Below are 18,116 nucleotides of genomic sequence, written 5' to 3'. Positions count from 1 at the left end.
TATGTTCACTCAAATTTCATTTGCTAGCTAGACCAGTTTTGACTTTTGGAGATTTACAATAGCCCACATAATGCTTTTTGGCCAATGGCTATGCGAAAACCTTGTTTGAGTGAACATCTCATCAAGGAGATCGTAAGAGATGGAATAGAGCCACCGTGGTACAACAACCAAGTTAGAAAACTGCTGTGGAAGCAAAGGGAACTTCACAGCAAACATAAACATAGCCAAAGCCTTGCAGACAAATAAAAATTACGTGAAGTGAAATGTAGTGATAGGAGGGCTATGCGAGAGGCATTCAATGAATTCGAAAGTAAAGTTCTATGTACTGACTTGGCAGAAAATCCTAAGAAATTTTGGTCTTATGTCAAAACAGTAGGTGGATCAAAACAAAATGTCCAGACACTCTGTGACCAAAATGGTACTGAAACAGAGGATGACAGACTAATGGCCGAAATACTAAATGTCTTTTTCCAAAGCTGTTTCACAGAGGAAAACTGCACTGTAGTTCCTTCTCTAGATTGTCGCACAGGTGACAAAATAGTAGATATCGAATTAGACGACAGAGGGATAGAGAAACAAAATCACTCAAAAGAGGAAAGGCCACTGGACTTGATGGGATACCAGTTCGATTTTACACAGAGTACGCGAAGGAACTTGTTCCCCTTCTTGCAGTGGTGTACCGTAGGTCTCTAGAAGAGCGTAGCATTCCAAAGGATTGGAAAAGGGCACAGGTCATCCCCGTTTTCAAGAAGGGACGTCGAACAGATGTGCAGAACTATAGACCTATATCTCTAACGTCGATCAGTTGTAGAATTTTGGAACACGTATTATGTTCGAGTTTAATGACTTTTCTGGAGACTAGAAATCTACTCTGTAGGAATCAGCATGGGTTTTGAAAAAGATGGTCGTGTGAAACCCTGCTCCCGCTATTCGTCCAAGAGGCTCAAAGGGGCATAGACACGGGTTCACACGTAGATGCCGTGTTTCTTGACTTCCGCAAGGCGTTCAATACAGTTCCCCACAGTCGTTTAATGAACAAAGTAAGAGCATATGGACTATCAGACCAATTGTGTGATTGGATTGAAGAGTTCCTAGATAACAGAACACAGCATGTCATTCTCAATGGAGAGAAGTCTTCCGAAGTAAGAGTGATTTCAGGTGTGCCGCACGGGAGTGTCATAGGAGCATTGCTATTCACAATATACATAAATGACCTTGTGGATGACATCGGAAGTTCACTGAGGCTTTTTGCAGATGATGCTGTGGTGTATCGAGAGGTTGTAACAATGGAAAATTGTACTGAAATGCAGGAGGATCTGCAGCGAATTGACACATGGTGCAGGGAATGGTAATTGAATCTCAATGTAGGCAAGTGTAATGTGCTGCGAATACATAAAAAGATAGATCCCTTATCATTTAGCTACAAAATAACATGTCAGCAACTGGAAGCAGTTAATTCCATAAATTATCTGGGAGTACGCATTAGGAGTGATTTAAAATGGAATGATCATATAAAGTTGATTGTCGGTAAAGAAGATGCCAGACTGAGATTCATTGGAAGAATCCTAAGGAAATGCAATTCGAAAACAAAGGAAGTAGGTTACAGTTCGCCTGTTGATAGAAGAGAGAGAGAAGAGCCAACGGAGAACAGCGCGCTTCATTACAGGATCATTTAGTAATCGCGAAAGCGTTACGGAGATGATAAACTCCAGTGGAAGACTCTGCAGGAGAGAGGCTCAGCAGCTCGGTACGGGCTTTTGTTAAAGTTTCGAGAACATACCTTCACCGAAGAGTCAAGCAGTATATTGCTCCCTCCTACGTATATCTCGCGAAGAGACCATGGGGATAAAGTCAGAGGGATTAGAGTCCACACAGAGGCATACCGACAATCCTTCTTTCCACGAACAATACGAGACTGGAATAGAAGGGAGAACCAATAGAGGTACTCAGGGTACCCTCCGCCACACACCGTCAGGTGGCTTGTGGAGTATGGATGTAGATGTAGAAGGATCCTTCTATGGAAGATGTCCTATACAGCCACCAGCCAAGAAGTATTATGGGCTATTGAAAGTGACTGAACGGACAAAACTGGTATACACACTAAACGCAGCTTGTGTTAACACTAAGCGATAACCTTAGAAGTCAATGTGATGATCCAACAGAAGCTATCTGCCAACAACATGGCAGATAGACTAAAAAGCACCACTAAGCAATTATTCATACGGGACAAGAAGATACTGGAAGATGTGATGCAGGTGTACAGACAAACAAATGATTACAATTTCACAAAAATTGAATGATTTATTCTAGAGAATGAGATTAACAAACTGAGCATGTCAATAATGTATTGGTCCACTTCTGGTCCTTACACAAGCAGTTATTCAGCTTGGCATTGACTGACAGAGGTGTTGTACTTCCTCTCAAGGAATATTGTGTCAAATTCTGTCTAATTGGTATGTTAGACCATCAAGATCCTGAGATGGTTGGAGTGCCCTTCCTGTAATGCTCCAAATTTTCTCAATTGTGGAGAGATTTGGCAACCTTGCTGCTCAAGGTAAGGTTTGCAAGCACAAAGGTAAGCAGTTGAAACTCTCGCCGTGAGTGGCAGGCATTATCTTGCTGAGGATGCCTTACCACGAAGAACAATAAAATGGGGTGTAGAATGTCATTGATGTAACACCGTGCTGTAAGGGTCCCACGGATCACAACTAAACAGGTCCTGCTAGAAAAAGATATGGCATTCCAGGCCATTTCTCCTTACTGTTAAGCCTTATTGTGGGCAACAGTCAGGTTGGTATCCCACCGCTGTCTTGGACATCTCCAGACACACCTTCACTGGTCATCAAGCCTCAATTTGAAGTGGGACTCATCACTGAAGAGAATTTTATTCCATTCAATGAGATATTAGGCTGAAGACTTGTCTGCTGATGCCCCAGAGAGGTGGGCTATAAAACTGACTGTCACCCTACAACCTGGAGAGAGAGAGTGTGGTATGCCATTCCTTTCCATAGTAGGACCACTTTGGTTGTCATCTGCGGCACCCTTACAGCACAGCAGTACGTCAGCAATATTCTATGCCCTGTTTTTTTTACCTTGTGTCTATCCATCCAAGGCTTCCATTTCAGCAACATAATGCCTGGCCACACGACGCTAGAGTTTCTACTGCTTGTCTTCATGCTCGCCAAACCATAACTTGGCCGTCAAGGTCACCAGATCTCTCTTCAATAGAGAACTTTTGAAACATTATGGGCAATGGCCTCCAACTATTTCAGGATTCTGGCAATCTAACGCGAAAAGTTTGGCACAATATCCCTCAGGAGGACATCCAACAACTCTATCAATTATTGCCAAGCCAACTGCTTGCTTAAGGGCAACAGGTGGATCAACACATTACTGACTTGCTCAGTTTGTGAAGCTCTGTGTCTTGAATAAATCATCCAATTTTTCTCAAATTGTAATCATTTGTTTATCTGTACATGTACATCACATCTGCCGAGTTCCATCCTATTCGCATAATTTCTTTGTGGTGTGTCCTTTTTTTTCAGTGAGATGTTACACTTACTCAAGAAATTATTTAAACAAGACTGAATTAGTTATATCACTCACTGTACTCCATTCAGTCTGCTTAGTATCCTGATAGTGAGCACTTGTAAGAACATAGCTTGCAGCGCCTGACGATGATGTCTATGATGGTTTTCAAATTATTGTGAACAAAAATGGAACCGTCAATTCGGCTGAAAACATACTATCAACCAGTCACACTAAGAAAACCTCGGAAACTGCACATCATCACTGTTGCTGAATACCATGTCAATTCGGTTTCTACTTTTATCAATTCTATTTCTATTTTTATCAGATTTATTTCTTTTTCAAAACAAATTTGAAATGAAATTTTAATTGGAAGTCACAGCTCATTTTTTACTTATTTCTTTATTTAACACTCACTATGGACAAAAAACTGATGTCAGGGACTATGAAATGTTAGACTGAGCCGAAAGTCTATACAGAAAACAATATGGAACATACCATGTCTGGTACGATGATGGATCAATTCTGGCAGCATCTCTCAGTGTTTTCTCTGCTAATCTCTGATTTCCCAAATAATGGTAAACTAGTCCCTGTATATAAACAAAGAATGACACATAGTAAAATAGTGTTGAAATCTCACTAACATTTTAAGAAGAAATTGTTACAGTTTTGATTCACAATCCAGCATACTGTTATTGGCAATATATGTGCAAGTAAATTTGCAGTGTTAACAATGTGAAAAAAAAAATGCTTTACAAACTATGCTATTTCTCCCAGTGATAATGTATTTGAAAACCTAACCTGCAGCAGAACACAATTTAATTAGTAACATAAATCCCAAAATCTGAACACTTATAGTCACAAATTTATAATCTGGCGATCTTGTGAAAGTTGTTTATGACTTGTGGCAGTACTCTCTACAGTAAAACATCAAATGTTTAACTCCATTTCTTTCAATGTTGAATGACAGCATACAATGACACTTTTCCTACAATATCAAAGTAATTAAGTGACAATAATAATAAAAATATATTTAAAATCTAAATCCATACAGAAAATGTCACAGGTTTTGGTGCTTCCCTGTAGAGAAGTACAGAGAGATGCAACAACAAATGATTATAAACTGAAATTGTCAAGGTTTACATCAAAAGATAGTAAGCTTTGCTGGTCTTTTGTTTTGCCATGATCTCAGGCCTTTAGTAAAATAATTTGATTTGGAAACAATGGATGCATCCAACATATTGAGAAATATTAGTTCCACATTACATTTTATACTTTTTCACAGAAACTGTTTTTACAAACTTGCATTATTTTCTTTGTGCTACATACAACCTTACCTACATCAAAAATTTTGTCTTCAGCTTTAAATTCAACAATTACATTGTCATCAACATGTGACTCACAGTTGAGTTTATCAGTTATTAACAGTTCACACACTGAGCAGGACATTAACTCTGAATCATAAGAATCTTGCAGCTGGGTCTCTGACTCGTTTTGGTCATTTTTACCTTAACTTTGCTTAAATAATTAAGCTTCTTCGCACCTTTATGCTTGTTAATTATTTCCATCTCTCCTAATTTCTCTGGTGTGCCAGTTGCAATTCTGGATCTTTCTTTCAACTTCCTTTAATTTTAATATTGGGCATTCTTTAATATTCTCAGGATTTATGTGAGTTAACTTGTCTGCAATTTTAAGGAGATATTTCCATTAGCTTTACTGTCAATTCCAAATGCAGCAACTCAGTTTCACAATACTGGACCCAGTGACTTGCTGATTGAGGCCCATCAGCTGTGCTTCCTGAAAGAGGTGCATCACGGCCACTATTTGGCGAAAGCCTGTGTGGCGAAGTGCTTAGTAGAAAATCGTCTGTTTTTTTTATTTTTTTTTATTTTTATTTTTATTGCAGCTACAATAATGACAGGAAAATTGCCCTTCGACAGGCAATGCCAATAAAGGAAGCCACATGAAAAATTGAAACTGTTTTTCTGGGTGTATCATTGTTCAAGTAACTGTTGAAGCATTGTAGAAGGTTAGAAGTGGTTTCAGAATCACATAATCCAGAGGCTGAACTTTATTTATGCAGTGACATTGGACAGCCATTACAGTCATCCCGCTCTTCATTCACACGTCAACAACCTTCAGTAGCAAATGGCTTCTACTGTTGTCCATTATAAAAGGGGGTTGGATTTTCTTTAGTATAAAATGTGTGTTTAATGAAGTGGTGAATAACTTGTACAAAAAGAATCACTATTCATTCATCCACTTTTAATTCCCAACCCTAACTCATACTTGATGCTATATGATACTTATTGCTATATGATACTTTAAATGGACTTTCAGAGAGATACCTCCAGTATTGCAATGAGTTGTGAGTGCAGAGCCACAGTTGGTATTGATAACTTTGCAGCTTTTTTTGTCTCTTTCTCAGCCATAGCCCTTGAGAACTTTCTACTGCCGGACTCATCCACATAGCACATGAAGACCATTGGCAAAGTTTGGATGACATTTTCTTACCCTTTATTGTTTGTCAAAAAAAATAATGAAACATAATGCAGGTTGACTACATTCATAAACTACATTATGAATGAAAATGCACATAACGTGGGTGTAATATTCGGCAGTATACAGCAGTGTTGAGTGTTTTTTTCATTCGTAATGTACAAAATATTCTACTATGCACTGATGGAACAGCCGAGCAATGCAGAAACTACACTTCAGGCTTCTGAAATCCTTAGAGGTAAAAGTTTGAAAACTTCTGGAAAACCACTTCACCTCTTCAACAGAAGGCAGTTTCTCCAAATGCCGTCTACCTGGAACCTTAACGCTGTTCTTCACTGGCAGTTCATAAACTAACTGGCAGCAATCTTTGAGGGTCAAACTACAGAACATTTCTAAAGAAATAACCATGTAACCATGCAGACTGCTCCAGGTGTCTGTGAAGAATCTAGCTCACAATGCAAATTAGACACACAGTGGACTCAAATGATCAGCCTTATATTTTTTATTTCTGTGTGTGGACACATGACGCTGTAACGAAAGTATGTACCTGGAGCAGACATTGGGGGGGGGGGGGGGGGGGGGGGGGTCACCGTAGCAAAGACATGAGCTGCAAACGGGGAAATCCATTGAGATAAGTGACTCTGACAAAAGGCTTATTATTATTACACAGAGCCTGTGAACGAGGGTCTCAAAAATGGTGAAGCTGGTTGAATGTTCACATGCTACTGTCATGAGCATCTACAGAAAGAGGCAGGAGGACACTGAAACTACCACTAGAAGGAAAATTGTTGAATGCCAATGACTCTTCACAGAACGTTGGGTTCAGAGGCTTGTGTCTACTTCTGTAAAGCAGGGTAGATGGTGATTTGTGGCATTCCTGCTGAAAGAGCAGAATGCTACTGCACAGACAATGTTTCAGAGCACACTGTTCATCATACATTGTTGAACATGGAGATCCGTAACAGACCACCCCTATGTTCTTACTTGTTTATCCACCGACATCATCAATTAGGATTGCAGTGGGCGCAGAACCATTCGGAATCGACTGTCAATCAATAGAAACGTGTCGGCTCTCCAGTGAATCATATTCTTGCAACACTAGTCAACGGTCTTTGTCATCTCCACAAACACTGCCATCGAGGTGAAAGAAATGTGCAGCACGCCATGGATGCAGGTTGGTGGGAGCAGTATTACGTTATTGGAGACATTCTTCTGTACTTGCATGAGACCTGTGATAATAATCGAAGACACCCAGACAGCTGTGAACCACCTGCATCCCTTCCTTCACATCTGATGTCTTCCCTGATAGCGATACCATTTATCGGCAGTATAATTGTCCTGGTCTCTGAGAACCATGATACAATGGTTTGAGGAGCATTATAGTGAACTCACGTTGATGTCTCGGCGATGAAATTTGCCTGATGTAAATCCTATGGAAACCATCTGGGTCAGTATTGGGTGCCAGCAACGCGTAAGCAAATCACTGGTGGCATGTCTAAAGAAAAACTTGTCTGTTTTCGAGCCACATCAGTTCGAATAAAATCTCTATTTTCTTTAATGATTGAAAAATAGGTCTTAGGTCTTGTTATTCAGGACACTACCTATTTTGCTAGATGTGGTACTGCTGAATGGAAGGAGTACAGTAGGTGGATCATCATGCAACTGTTCAACATTTCTATCTCCTCTTTTCTTGAAGATTACCAACTTTATACACTATGCGATCAAAAGTATCCAGACACCTGGCTGAAAATGACTTACAAATTCGTGGTGCTCTCCATCGGCAATGCTGGAATAAAATATGGTGTTGGCCCACCCTCAGCCATTATGACAGCTTACACTCTCGCAGGCATATGTTAATCAGATGCTGGAAGGTTTCTTGGGGAATGGCAGCCCGTTCTTCATGGAATGCTGCACTGACGAGAGGTATCAATGTCAGTCAGTGAGGCCTGGCACGTAGTCGGCATTGCAAAACATCCCACAGGTGTTCTATAGGATTCAGGTCAGGACTCTGTCCAGGTCAGTCCATTACAGGAATGTTAATGTCCTGTAATCACGCCATCACGGGCCATGCATTACAAACAGGTGCTCGATCGTGCTGAAATATGCAATCGCCATTCCCCATTTGCTCTTCAACAGTGGGACACAAGAAGGTGCTTAAAACATCAATGTAGGCCTGTGCTGTGATAGTGCCATGCGAAACAACAAGGGATGCAAGCCCTCTCCATGAAAAACACGACCACACCATAACACCACCACCGCTGAATTTTACTGTTGGCACTACACACGCTAGCAGATAACGTTCTCCGGGCATTTGCCATACCCACATCCTGCCATCAAATCGTCACATTGTGTACCGTGATTTGTCACTCCACACAACGTTTTTCCATGTTCAATTGTCACATGTTTACCTTCCTTACACCAAGTGAGGTGTCGTTTGGCATTTACTGTCATGATGTGTGGCTTATGAGCAGCCGTTCGACCACGAAATCCAAGATTTCTCACATTCCGCCTACCTGTCATAGCACTTGCAGTGGATCCTGATGCAGTTTGGAATTCCTGTGTGATGGTCTGGATAGATGTCTGCCTATTACACATTACAACCCTCTTCAACTGTTTGCAGTCTCTGTCAGTCAACACACGAGGTCAGCCTGTACGCTTTTGTGCCGTACGTGTCCCTTCATGTTTCCACTTCATTATCACTTTGGAAACAGTAGACCTAGGGATGTTTAGGAGTGTGGAAATCTCACGTACAGACATATGATCCAAGTGACACCCAATCACCTAACCACGTTCGAAATCCGTGAGTTCTGCGGAGCGCCCCATTCTCCTCTCTCACGATGTCTAATGTCTACTGAGATCAATGCTATGGAGTACCTGGCAGTAGGTGGCAGCACAATACACCTAATGTGAAAAATGTATGTTTTTGGTGGTGTCCAGATACTTTTGATCACATAGTGTACCTCCAACCCCATAGCTGTTCTTTTGGAACACATACATTAAGTTTTTAACATTAGAATTCAAATGATCCTTGTCCGAAACAGTTTTAGTAATGTATATCAATGAATTTAAAAATGCTTCATACAGAAGTTGGCCCCACTGCTGGATATAGTACAGAATCCATTGCCATTCTGTCGATCATTTCATAAAATTTGCTGCCATGCACGAAGTCTGTTGTCATTGAAGTTCAACACGTCCTCCACAGGAACTTTTGTAAATGGAGAGACTATGCACAGGCTGACTAAAATATAGTTTGTGCCAACTCTGACTTCCTTAACTTGGTTACTCAACATCAATTTTTGATGTGATGTTCACAGCTGTGTGCACCATTAACCTGACTCGATATTTGTCCCACCTGTTGGTGGGAGAACCTATAACACTAATGATAGTTCTCAAAAGAAAAATCATCTTTATGAATTCTGGATAGGCCATACAGAATTGATGGTCTAAGAGCTTCATCTCCTGAGTTTTTTTTTCCACAACATTGTCAGGTAAGACCATGATGCTTCAGTAGCTCTTCCGTTTTGTTGTTATATGACAGTATGGTCACATTTCAGGCATTAATATGTATTATTCTACAACAGCAATGACATGTTGCTCTGACAGGCTGTAGTATTAAAAATAACTGCAGTATCACTCTTGTCAGCTGGAGATCATCTCTCTGCAAAGCGGTGAGGGGGGCGGAGAGAGGGGGGCGGAGAGGGGGGGCGGAGAGGGGGGGGGGCGGAGAGAGGGGGAGAAGGTGGGGGTAGGGGGGAGAGGGTGGGGGTAGGGGGGAGAGGGTGGGGGTAGGGGGGAGAGGGTGGGGGTAGGGGGGAGAGGGTGGGGGTAGGGGGGAGAGGGTGGGGGTAGGGGGGAGAGGGTGGGGGTGGATAGGGGGTAGGGGGAGAGGGGGTAGATAGGGGGTAGGGTGGGGGTAGGGGGTAGAGGGTGGGGGTAGGGGGTAGAGGGTGGGGGTAGGGGGAGAGGGTGGGGGTAGGGGCAAGAGGGTGGGGGTAGGGGCAAGAGGGTGGGGGTAGGGGGAGAGAGTGGGGGTAGGGGGAGAGAGTGGGGGTAGGGGGAGAGAGTGGGGGTAGGGGGGAGAGGGGGTAGATAGGGGGTGGAGGGGGGTAGAGGGTGGGGTAGAGGGGGGGGAGGATTATTGAGATTCACTGTTACACTAACATGCCTTTACATGTAACAATTTTCTAAGACCAAATGATTACTTACTAAGTGCTGCATGCTTTTCGTGTGTGTTGGATTGATAGCAATTGCATTCTGGAAGCATAACTTAGCTTCAGAAAATTCCTTTTTCCGTTCATGTAGAAGCCCTCGCTGTAAAAGAGAAAGTAGTATAAATATGGTATGAAGAAAACACAAGTTTACAACAATTTTGCACCTGTGAAAGAGAGAATACAATTATTACTCACCATGCACATAATGTTATGTGACATGGGAAATATATTCTGTGCTTCTTGAATACATTCCACAGCCTCAGGAATGTTGTCGACAGAAAGGTATATTTCAGCAAGAAGCAGCCAAATCTGCACTTGCAGTAACCAGGCCTTTTGTGGACCTGGCCGAGGAGTAAAGGAGCTGAGTGATGACGCAACTTCTGAGAGCGCATGCTCTACTCTTGAAGCTGCTAGTGACTGAGCATGCAGAGAACCTGGAAGCATCAACAACAAAAAAATACTGTAAACAAAGGACTGGTCACAACACACTTCACAGTTTACATGAAAAGAACAGTTATTTAATTACAGAAAAAAATCTCATCAATAAGCCAGCTTCCGAAGGGGAGACAAAATTTTAACAGAATGCAGAAGTAGGATGTGATAATGCTGCCTATAAAGAAAGGTGTCTCCCCCTCCCCCCGCCCCGGCCAGGCCATCAACGCAAATTATTACTTTATAGCATGCTGAGTTGTGTAAGTTCTGCATATGAGTTTACTTTGGTTAGTTTATCAACTGAATCTTACAAATAACTGCAATCAATCACTTTTATTAATTTTTTTACTACAAATACTTGATAATTATACCTAAATTAAAATATTGGCTAATTATACTTCCATCAGGTGGTTTTATTTAAACCAGGCACAGGCAACTGTTGGTGACCTGTGGGCCTGATTCACATTGTTCCTTAAGCTAATGGGCTGCATCATCACAACAAAACAGCAATACTCCTTGCGGATAAAGACAACAGCAATACTCCTTGCGGATAAAGACAAAACTATAGAATTAGTGATGTTAATATTTATGGAATAATGCAACAATATGAATGGCACCCTTTTCCCGACATGCCACACCAACAAATTGTGCCTCAAAACTTGCGTTTTTGAGAAAACATTCATTATAGATTCACCTGGAATTTCCTCCGCAAGCTGAACAGAAACTAATCGTGGACCGCATGCAGCCTGCAGGCCACCGATTAATCACCCATTATTTTAACCACTGTAAAAGAGACAACTGGTACTTATTATTTTCTATACAATCTCTTACACTGTCAGTCTGTGTTACAGTTGCTTCTCCAAATATTTATATTACATACTTTATACTGTATTGTATGAACTGACTGTTTTCAAATAATATTTTACAGTCACAGTTAGGCCTGACCTAAAATCATCACATTCACAGTTAATTAAGTTAGTTTCTTTGTGTGATCCATACCTCAAATTTATCATAATCATGATGTGGCATGTGTCAACTGAACAAAAGATGTACAATCCTCACAAAACCAATATCTCTATATGCACACATGTTGACAATTTACAAGTTTGTGACTGACTGATTAATTCTTATTTCAGAAATCCCCCATATTATAGAAGGAGTGCTAACAAGAAAAAACTTTAATCTGCATTTGATAATATTTCTGATATTGGTCAGACCTTTATTTCTTTGGGTAAATTATGAAAGAATTTTAAAGTTACGTATGAAGGTTATCTGTTTTACATTGTAAAAAAATCAGATCAAAAATTTCAGTTCAACTCTTTATCTACAACTACACATTAGGTCTTGCGACTGTCTAATTTTCTATTCATTACCCCAGAAAAACAGGTTGTGAAAAAATCTGTAGAACATTCATTGTTGGCAACATTCCCTTCATTTGATTCGAATTTCTTGGGACAGTTAAGAAACTGTGGCTATTACCTTACAGCTTTCAAAATGGCCTTTGCCCACTGTTTCGAATGTTTCACTTCTATGGTGTAATTATGGCTCCAGGTTTTATCCAAGTTACACTTTGACACAGAGGAAGTTGGATATTAGGATTAAACATTGATAAATTGTGCTCTGAAATTTTCTTTGGACAAGTTTCTGGTGAACAAACATCAACTGCAGCACCCACATTGTGCACATCTTTATTTTCAGTTTTCATGCTGGATACTGTGTACACACATTCAGGTGCACACAGTCTCAACTATCTTTTGTATTTTAAGTTTAATGTTTTGTGTTACAACAACATGGGATTGTTTCTTCACTAATTTCCTTTGTGGTGACCTCACATGGCCGATCCACGGACTTTTCATCTACAGTGCTTCCATGGTTATGTTAGACTCATTAAAACCAAAGTATACAGTCTTCAGTACTGATAACAAAGTTTATATGAACTTTGTCCAGTTCAGTTATGACTTGTGCAGCTCTTCAACATTTCTAACAAAAAATGTTTGATAAAAGAATGAAACTGTGTATTCTTCTTTTTCCTTCATGTCCTGCAACAAATGCTGCAATTTCAAGTTCATGGGGTTCTTAACACAAAAAGCTGTCTGATGCACCTGCTTTAAACACTGTTCACAGCTGCTACAAGAATCACACTCGCCATTAACAATGATGCCATTTGGTGAAATTCCTCACTATTGCATCCACATTCATGAGACTTTTCAAATGATTATCGTATTTCACTAATTTCTGCACCTCACAGCAAATTAGATTAATGATAGGTCAAAATCACAGGTCCAGAGTCATTTATTGTGATACTGCTGCATACTGCGTACTTCACCACAACACCACGAACATTCTCAGTTGTTTTCATCTTCTCTATCAAATGTCAGAAGGGAGTATGAGCTCACAGTCCAGGTGATAGGCATAATTGGTTGCTTGTTGCACACAGTGCCCCCCACCCACTAGATCCCCCTCCCCATACCTATGATTAGACTTCATGGGGGAAAATCAGTGGCTTTCCAGTGGTAGAGGTGTATCTCACTGTCTCAGATTGTCTGCCAGTTTCAGACAACACTTCATACTATACAATCGTGAATTCATTACATGTGTTTCATAATGGCTGTAGTCATCACAGTGCCTGTTCCTTTGGGCATGCATGCATGTCCAAAGGAACTTTGCATTGAAATCAGAATAACTCAAGCACTGAAGTACCATATTTATCCGCCGACATTGGGCAAGCAACTTTCAAGTACAATGTCTGACCTGTATGGGAATATACATGTACAAGTACAGGCTGCAGACACATGGAAGTTCGGGTCTGGCCGTGAGTTGTGCATGGATAGCCAAATGGTAAGGGACCGCTCGCGATAAATGGGAAATCTATGTTCGAGTCCCGGTCTGCCGCCAATTTTCATTGACATCATTCCATTCTACAGCCGATGGTTGTCCTCATTCGCAACTATGAGTTTCATTTAATGTATACACTTCATACATCTACATCTACACCCATATTCCACAAGCCACCTGACGGTGTGTGGCGGAGGGTACTCTGAGTACCTCTATCGGTTCTCCCTTCTATTCCAGTCTCGTATTGTTTGTGGAAAGAAAGATTGTCGGTATGCCTCTGTGTGGGCTCTAATCTCTGATTTTATCCCCATGGTCTCTTTGCGAGATATACGTAGGAGGGAGCAATATACTGCTTGACTCCTCAATGAAGGTATGTTCTCGGAACTTCAACAAAAGCCCGTATCGAGCTACTGAGCATCTCTCTTGCAGAGTCTTCCACTGGAGTTTATCTATCATCTCCGTAACACTTTCGCGATTACTAAATGATCCTGTAACGAAGCGTGCTGCTCTCCATTGGATCTTCTCTATCTCTTCTATCAACCATTTCTGGTACAGATCCCACATGGGTGAACAATATTCAAGCAGAGGGCGAACAAGTGCACTGTAACCTACTTCTCCTTTGTTTTTGGATTGCATTTCCTTAGGATTCTTTCAATGAATCTCAGTCTGGCATCTGCTTTACTGCTGATTAATTTTATATGGTCATTCCATTTTAAATCACTCCTAATGCCTACACCCAGATAATTTATGGAATTAACTGCTTCCAGTTGCTGACCTGCTATACTGTAGCTAAATGATAAAGGATCTTTCTTTCTATGTATTCACAGCACATTACACTTGTCTACATTGAGATTCAATTGCCATTCCCTGCACCATGCGTCAATTTGTTGCAGATCCTCCTGCATGTCAGTACAATTTTCTATTGTTACGACCTCTCGATACACCACAGCATCATCTGCAAAAATGCCCAGTGAACTTCTGATGCTATCCACAAGGTCATTTACATATATTGTGAATAGCAACGGTCCTACGACACTCCCCTGCAGCACACCTGAAATCACTTTTACTTCGGAAGACTTCTCTCCATTGAGAACGACATGCTGTGTTCTGCTATCCAGGAACTCTTCAATCCAATCACACAATTGGTCAGATATTCCATATGCTTTTACTTTGTTCATTACACATCTGTTGGGAACTGTACTGAAAGCCTTGTGGAAGTCAAGACACACGGCATCTACCTGGGAACTCGTGTCTATGGCCTTCTGAATGTCGTGGACGAATAGTGCGAACTGGGTTTCACATGATCATCTTTTCAAAACCCATGCAGATTCTTACAGAGTAGATTTCTAGTCTCCAGAAGTCATCATACTCTAACATATTACGTGTTCCAAAATTCTACAACTGATCGACGTTATGACGTTAGAGACATAGGTCTATAGTTCTGCACATCTGTTTGACGTCCCTTCTTAAAAACGGGGATGACCTGTGCCCTTTTCCAATCCTTTCGAACGCTATGCTCTTCTAGAGACCTACGGCACACCGCTGCAAGAAGGGAAACAAGTTCCTTCGCGTACTCTGTGTAAAATCGAACTGGTATCACATCAAGTCCAGTGGCCTTTCCCTCTTTTGAGCGATTTTGTTTCTCTATCCCTCTGTCGTCTAATTCGATATCTACTATTTTGTCATCTGTGCAACAATCTAGAGAAGGAACTACAGTGCAGCTTTCCTCTGTGAAACAGCTTTGGAAAAAGACATTTAGTATTTCGGCCATTAGTCTGTCATCCTCTGTTTCAGTACCATTTTGGTCACAGACTGTCTGGATATTTGTTTTGATCCACCTACTGTTTTTGACATAAGACAAAAATTTCTTACGATTTTCTGCCAAGTCAGTACATAGAACATTACTTTCAAATTCATTGAACGCCTCTCGATTAGCCCTCCTCACACTACATTTCGCTTCGCGTAGTTTTTGTTTGTCTGCAAGGCTTTGGCTATGTTTATGTTTGCTGTGAAGTTCCCTTTACTTTCACAGCAGTTTTCTAACTCTGTTGTTGTACCACGGTGGCTCTTTTCCATCTCTTATGATCTTGCTTGCCACATACTCATCTAATACAATCCTACTTACTTGTTAGTAAGTAGGATTGTTTTGTACCCTGGGCTCTCCCTTTACATTCCTCATACTTCCATTGTCCTGCCAATGACATGCATTTATTATAAAGTGGATGGGCATGGAGTGAACCAGTCTTTTCTCGAGAGGAAACAACTTCTGTATGAGCAGACAATACTTGGCAAAATTTTGATACCTCTGGTACATTTTTCAAGATCATTCACCTAGTACATCATCTCGCAAGGGGCTTCCAATTGTTAGACCACAGTCAAAGCAGCTGCGCGACCCCCCCCCCCCCACCCCCCCCCCCCATCTCTCTCTCTCTCTCTCTCCTCGTCTCTCTCTCTCTCTACATTTGAATGTTCATTAGAATGTCATCCAAAAATGTGAAGTAAATCGGTCAAATACTTTTCGAGATTTTTGATTGGACTACATTCCATTACTTCTTTTAATTTTATTAATCTCTCAACTTCTTTTCAAGACACTATCAATTCCAGTTAACTTCTCTTCAAAGTCCGCTGCCATTTCTGGCTTGTACAGTGTCATTGGTAAAGCAAAATAATTTATTTCTTCGTGGTGAACAACTTGAATAATGCTGGGACTATGCTACAATCCTGTCTCACTCCATTTTCAGTTACTGCTTCCCATTTCTTTCATTCAACTCTTACAATTGTGTACTAGTTTCTGTGAAAGTTGTAGGTAAACTTTTGCTGCTTGTATTTTATGCCTGATTACTTTATGTTTCAAAGAGTGTTTTCCAGTCAACATTGTCAAAATCACTCTCTAAATCTACAAATGCCAAAAAACATGAATTTTCCTTCTTCAGCCTAGCTTCTAAGGCAAATCATAGGGTCACTATTCTCTTTCATCTGCCTTCATTTCTTCAGAATTGGAAATGCTTTACTTCAAGGTCGACTTCTACCAGTCATATTATTCTTTTGTAGATAATTTCTATTAGTATTTGGAAGCCATTACTTATTGAACTAATGGTTTGATGGTTGTTTATGCATATCAGTACCTGACTTCTTTGTAATAGAAATTATCTTATGCTGCTTGAAGTTTGAGGGTATTTCATGTTTCTCGTGTATCTTGCACTAAGCAGAATAGTTCTGTCATTGCTAGCTCTCTCAAGGATCTCAATATTCCTGAGGGAACATCATTTAGTCTAGGGGCATTATTTAGGCCCGAGTCTTTCAGTGCACTGTCAATTCTTCTCCCATTTCATCTCCATCTACTTCTTGTTCCCTTTCCATAATATTCTCCTCCAATTTGTTTCCTTTGAATAACTCTTCCATACATACTGTCAGTCTTTCAACACCCGCTTAATGCTGGCTTGCCACCTGATCCCTTGATATTCATAGAGTTACTTTTGTTTTCTCGAAAGGTTTATTTAATTTTCATATAGATGGCATCTACCTTTCCATAGTCGTGTATTCTTGTACAGCTTTGCATTTCTCCTCCAGCAATCCCTGCTTTGCATTTTCACACTTTCTGTCACTCACTTTTTACATGTCTGTATTCCTTTTGCCTACATCATTTCCTGCATTTGCATTTGTATGTTTTCTCCTTTCTTCAACTAAAAATTCAATATCTCATGTGTTTTAGAAGTGTTTCTACTGGACCTTGGCTTCTTACCTATTTCATCTCCACTACTTTCACAATTCCATGTCTCAAAGCCATCCATTCAGCTTCTATTTTATTTCTTTTTCATATTTAAGTCGTCCATTGCCTAATGATCCCTTTGAAACTCTCAACATCCACTGATTCTTTCAGGTTATCCAGGTCCCACCACCCTATTTCATACCATTCTACAATTTCTTCAGTTTTAATCTGTAATTTGTAACCAACAAATTACTGTCATAGCTGACATCTACCCATGTAAATGTCTTAAATTTAAAATTTGGTTTTGAAATTTCTGTCTTACCATTGTGTTACCTATCTTAAACCTTCCCATGTATCTTCCATATATACAACATTCTTTCAGGATTATTAACTCCAATGAATGCAATGATTAAATTGTGCCCTGTGGAAAATTCTACTAGACTGTTTCCCCTTTCTTTCCTTTTCCCCAATCTACATTCACCTGCTAATTTACCTTCTCTTCATTTTCATGCTGTCACTTTTGAGTCCTCTGCCACAGTTAAATTTTCACCTTGTTTTACAATCTGAATAATTTCTTGTCTAATTGTACTCTTTCCATTTTTTCATCTGTGGACATAGTATCATATGTATTTTACTACTGTAGTGTGTCTTGGCTTTGTCACTCTCTTGCCTGTGATAATGTACTCAATAAGCTGTTTAGAGTAATTCCTTATGTTCCTTTGCGTCTTATTCACTATGAACCTACTCCCTCATTACATCTATTAGATTTTGTGTTACTAACACTTTACTCAACTGACAGAAAGTCCTGTTCTTCACCCTGCCACATTTTGCTAATCTGCCCAATATCTAACATCAGCCTGCCCATTTCTCCTTTGAAGAACTTAAATCAACCCACTTCAACA

General features: G+C 40.4%; 1 protein-coding gene across 2 annotated transcripts in view; it reads right to left on the bottom strand.

Moving 5' to 3' along the window:
- LOC126183700 (tetratricopeptide repeat protein 7B-like) overlaps positions 1–18,116 on the bottom strand; it is a 237,063-nt gene that overhangs the window by 16,034 nt on the left and 202,913 nt on the right. For both annotated transcript variants that reach the window (XM_049925881.1, XM_049925882.1), the window contains 3 exons: positions 10,434–10,672; positions 10,234–10,338; positions 4,027–4,118 (listed from right to left, as the gene is read on the bottom strand). In XM_049925881.1, coding sequence (XP_049781838.1) covers positions 4,027–4,118; positions 10,234–10,338; positions 10,434–10,672 — 436 coding nt within the window. The remainder of the gene's footprint in view (positions 1–4,026; positions 4,119–10,233; positions 10,339–10,433; positions 10,673–18,116) is intronic.

The sequence above is a fragment of the Schistocerca cancellata genome, chromosome 4, assembly GCF_023864275.1.
Source record: "Schistocerca cancellata isolate TAMUIC-IGC-003103 chromosome 4, iqSchCanc2.1, whole genome shotgun sequence".
NCBI classification, from domain to species: Eukaryota; Metazoa; Arthropoda; class Insecta; order Orthoptera; family Acrididae; genus Schistocerca; species Schistocerca cancellata.
Note: the sequence above shows the minus strand (reverse complement) of the source record. Positions and strands in the feature narration are given on the sequence as shown.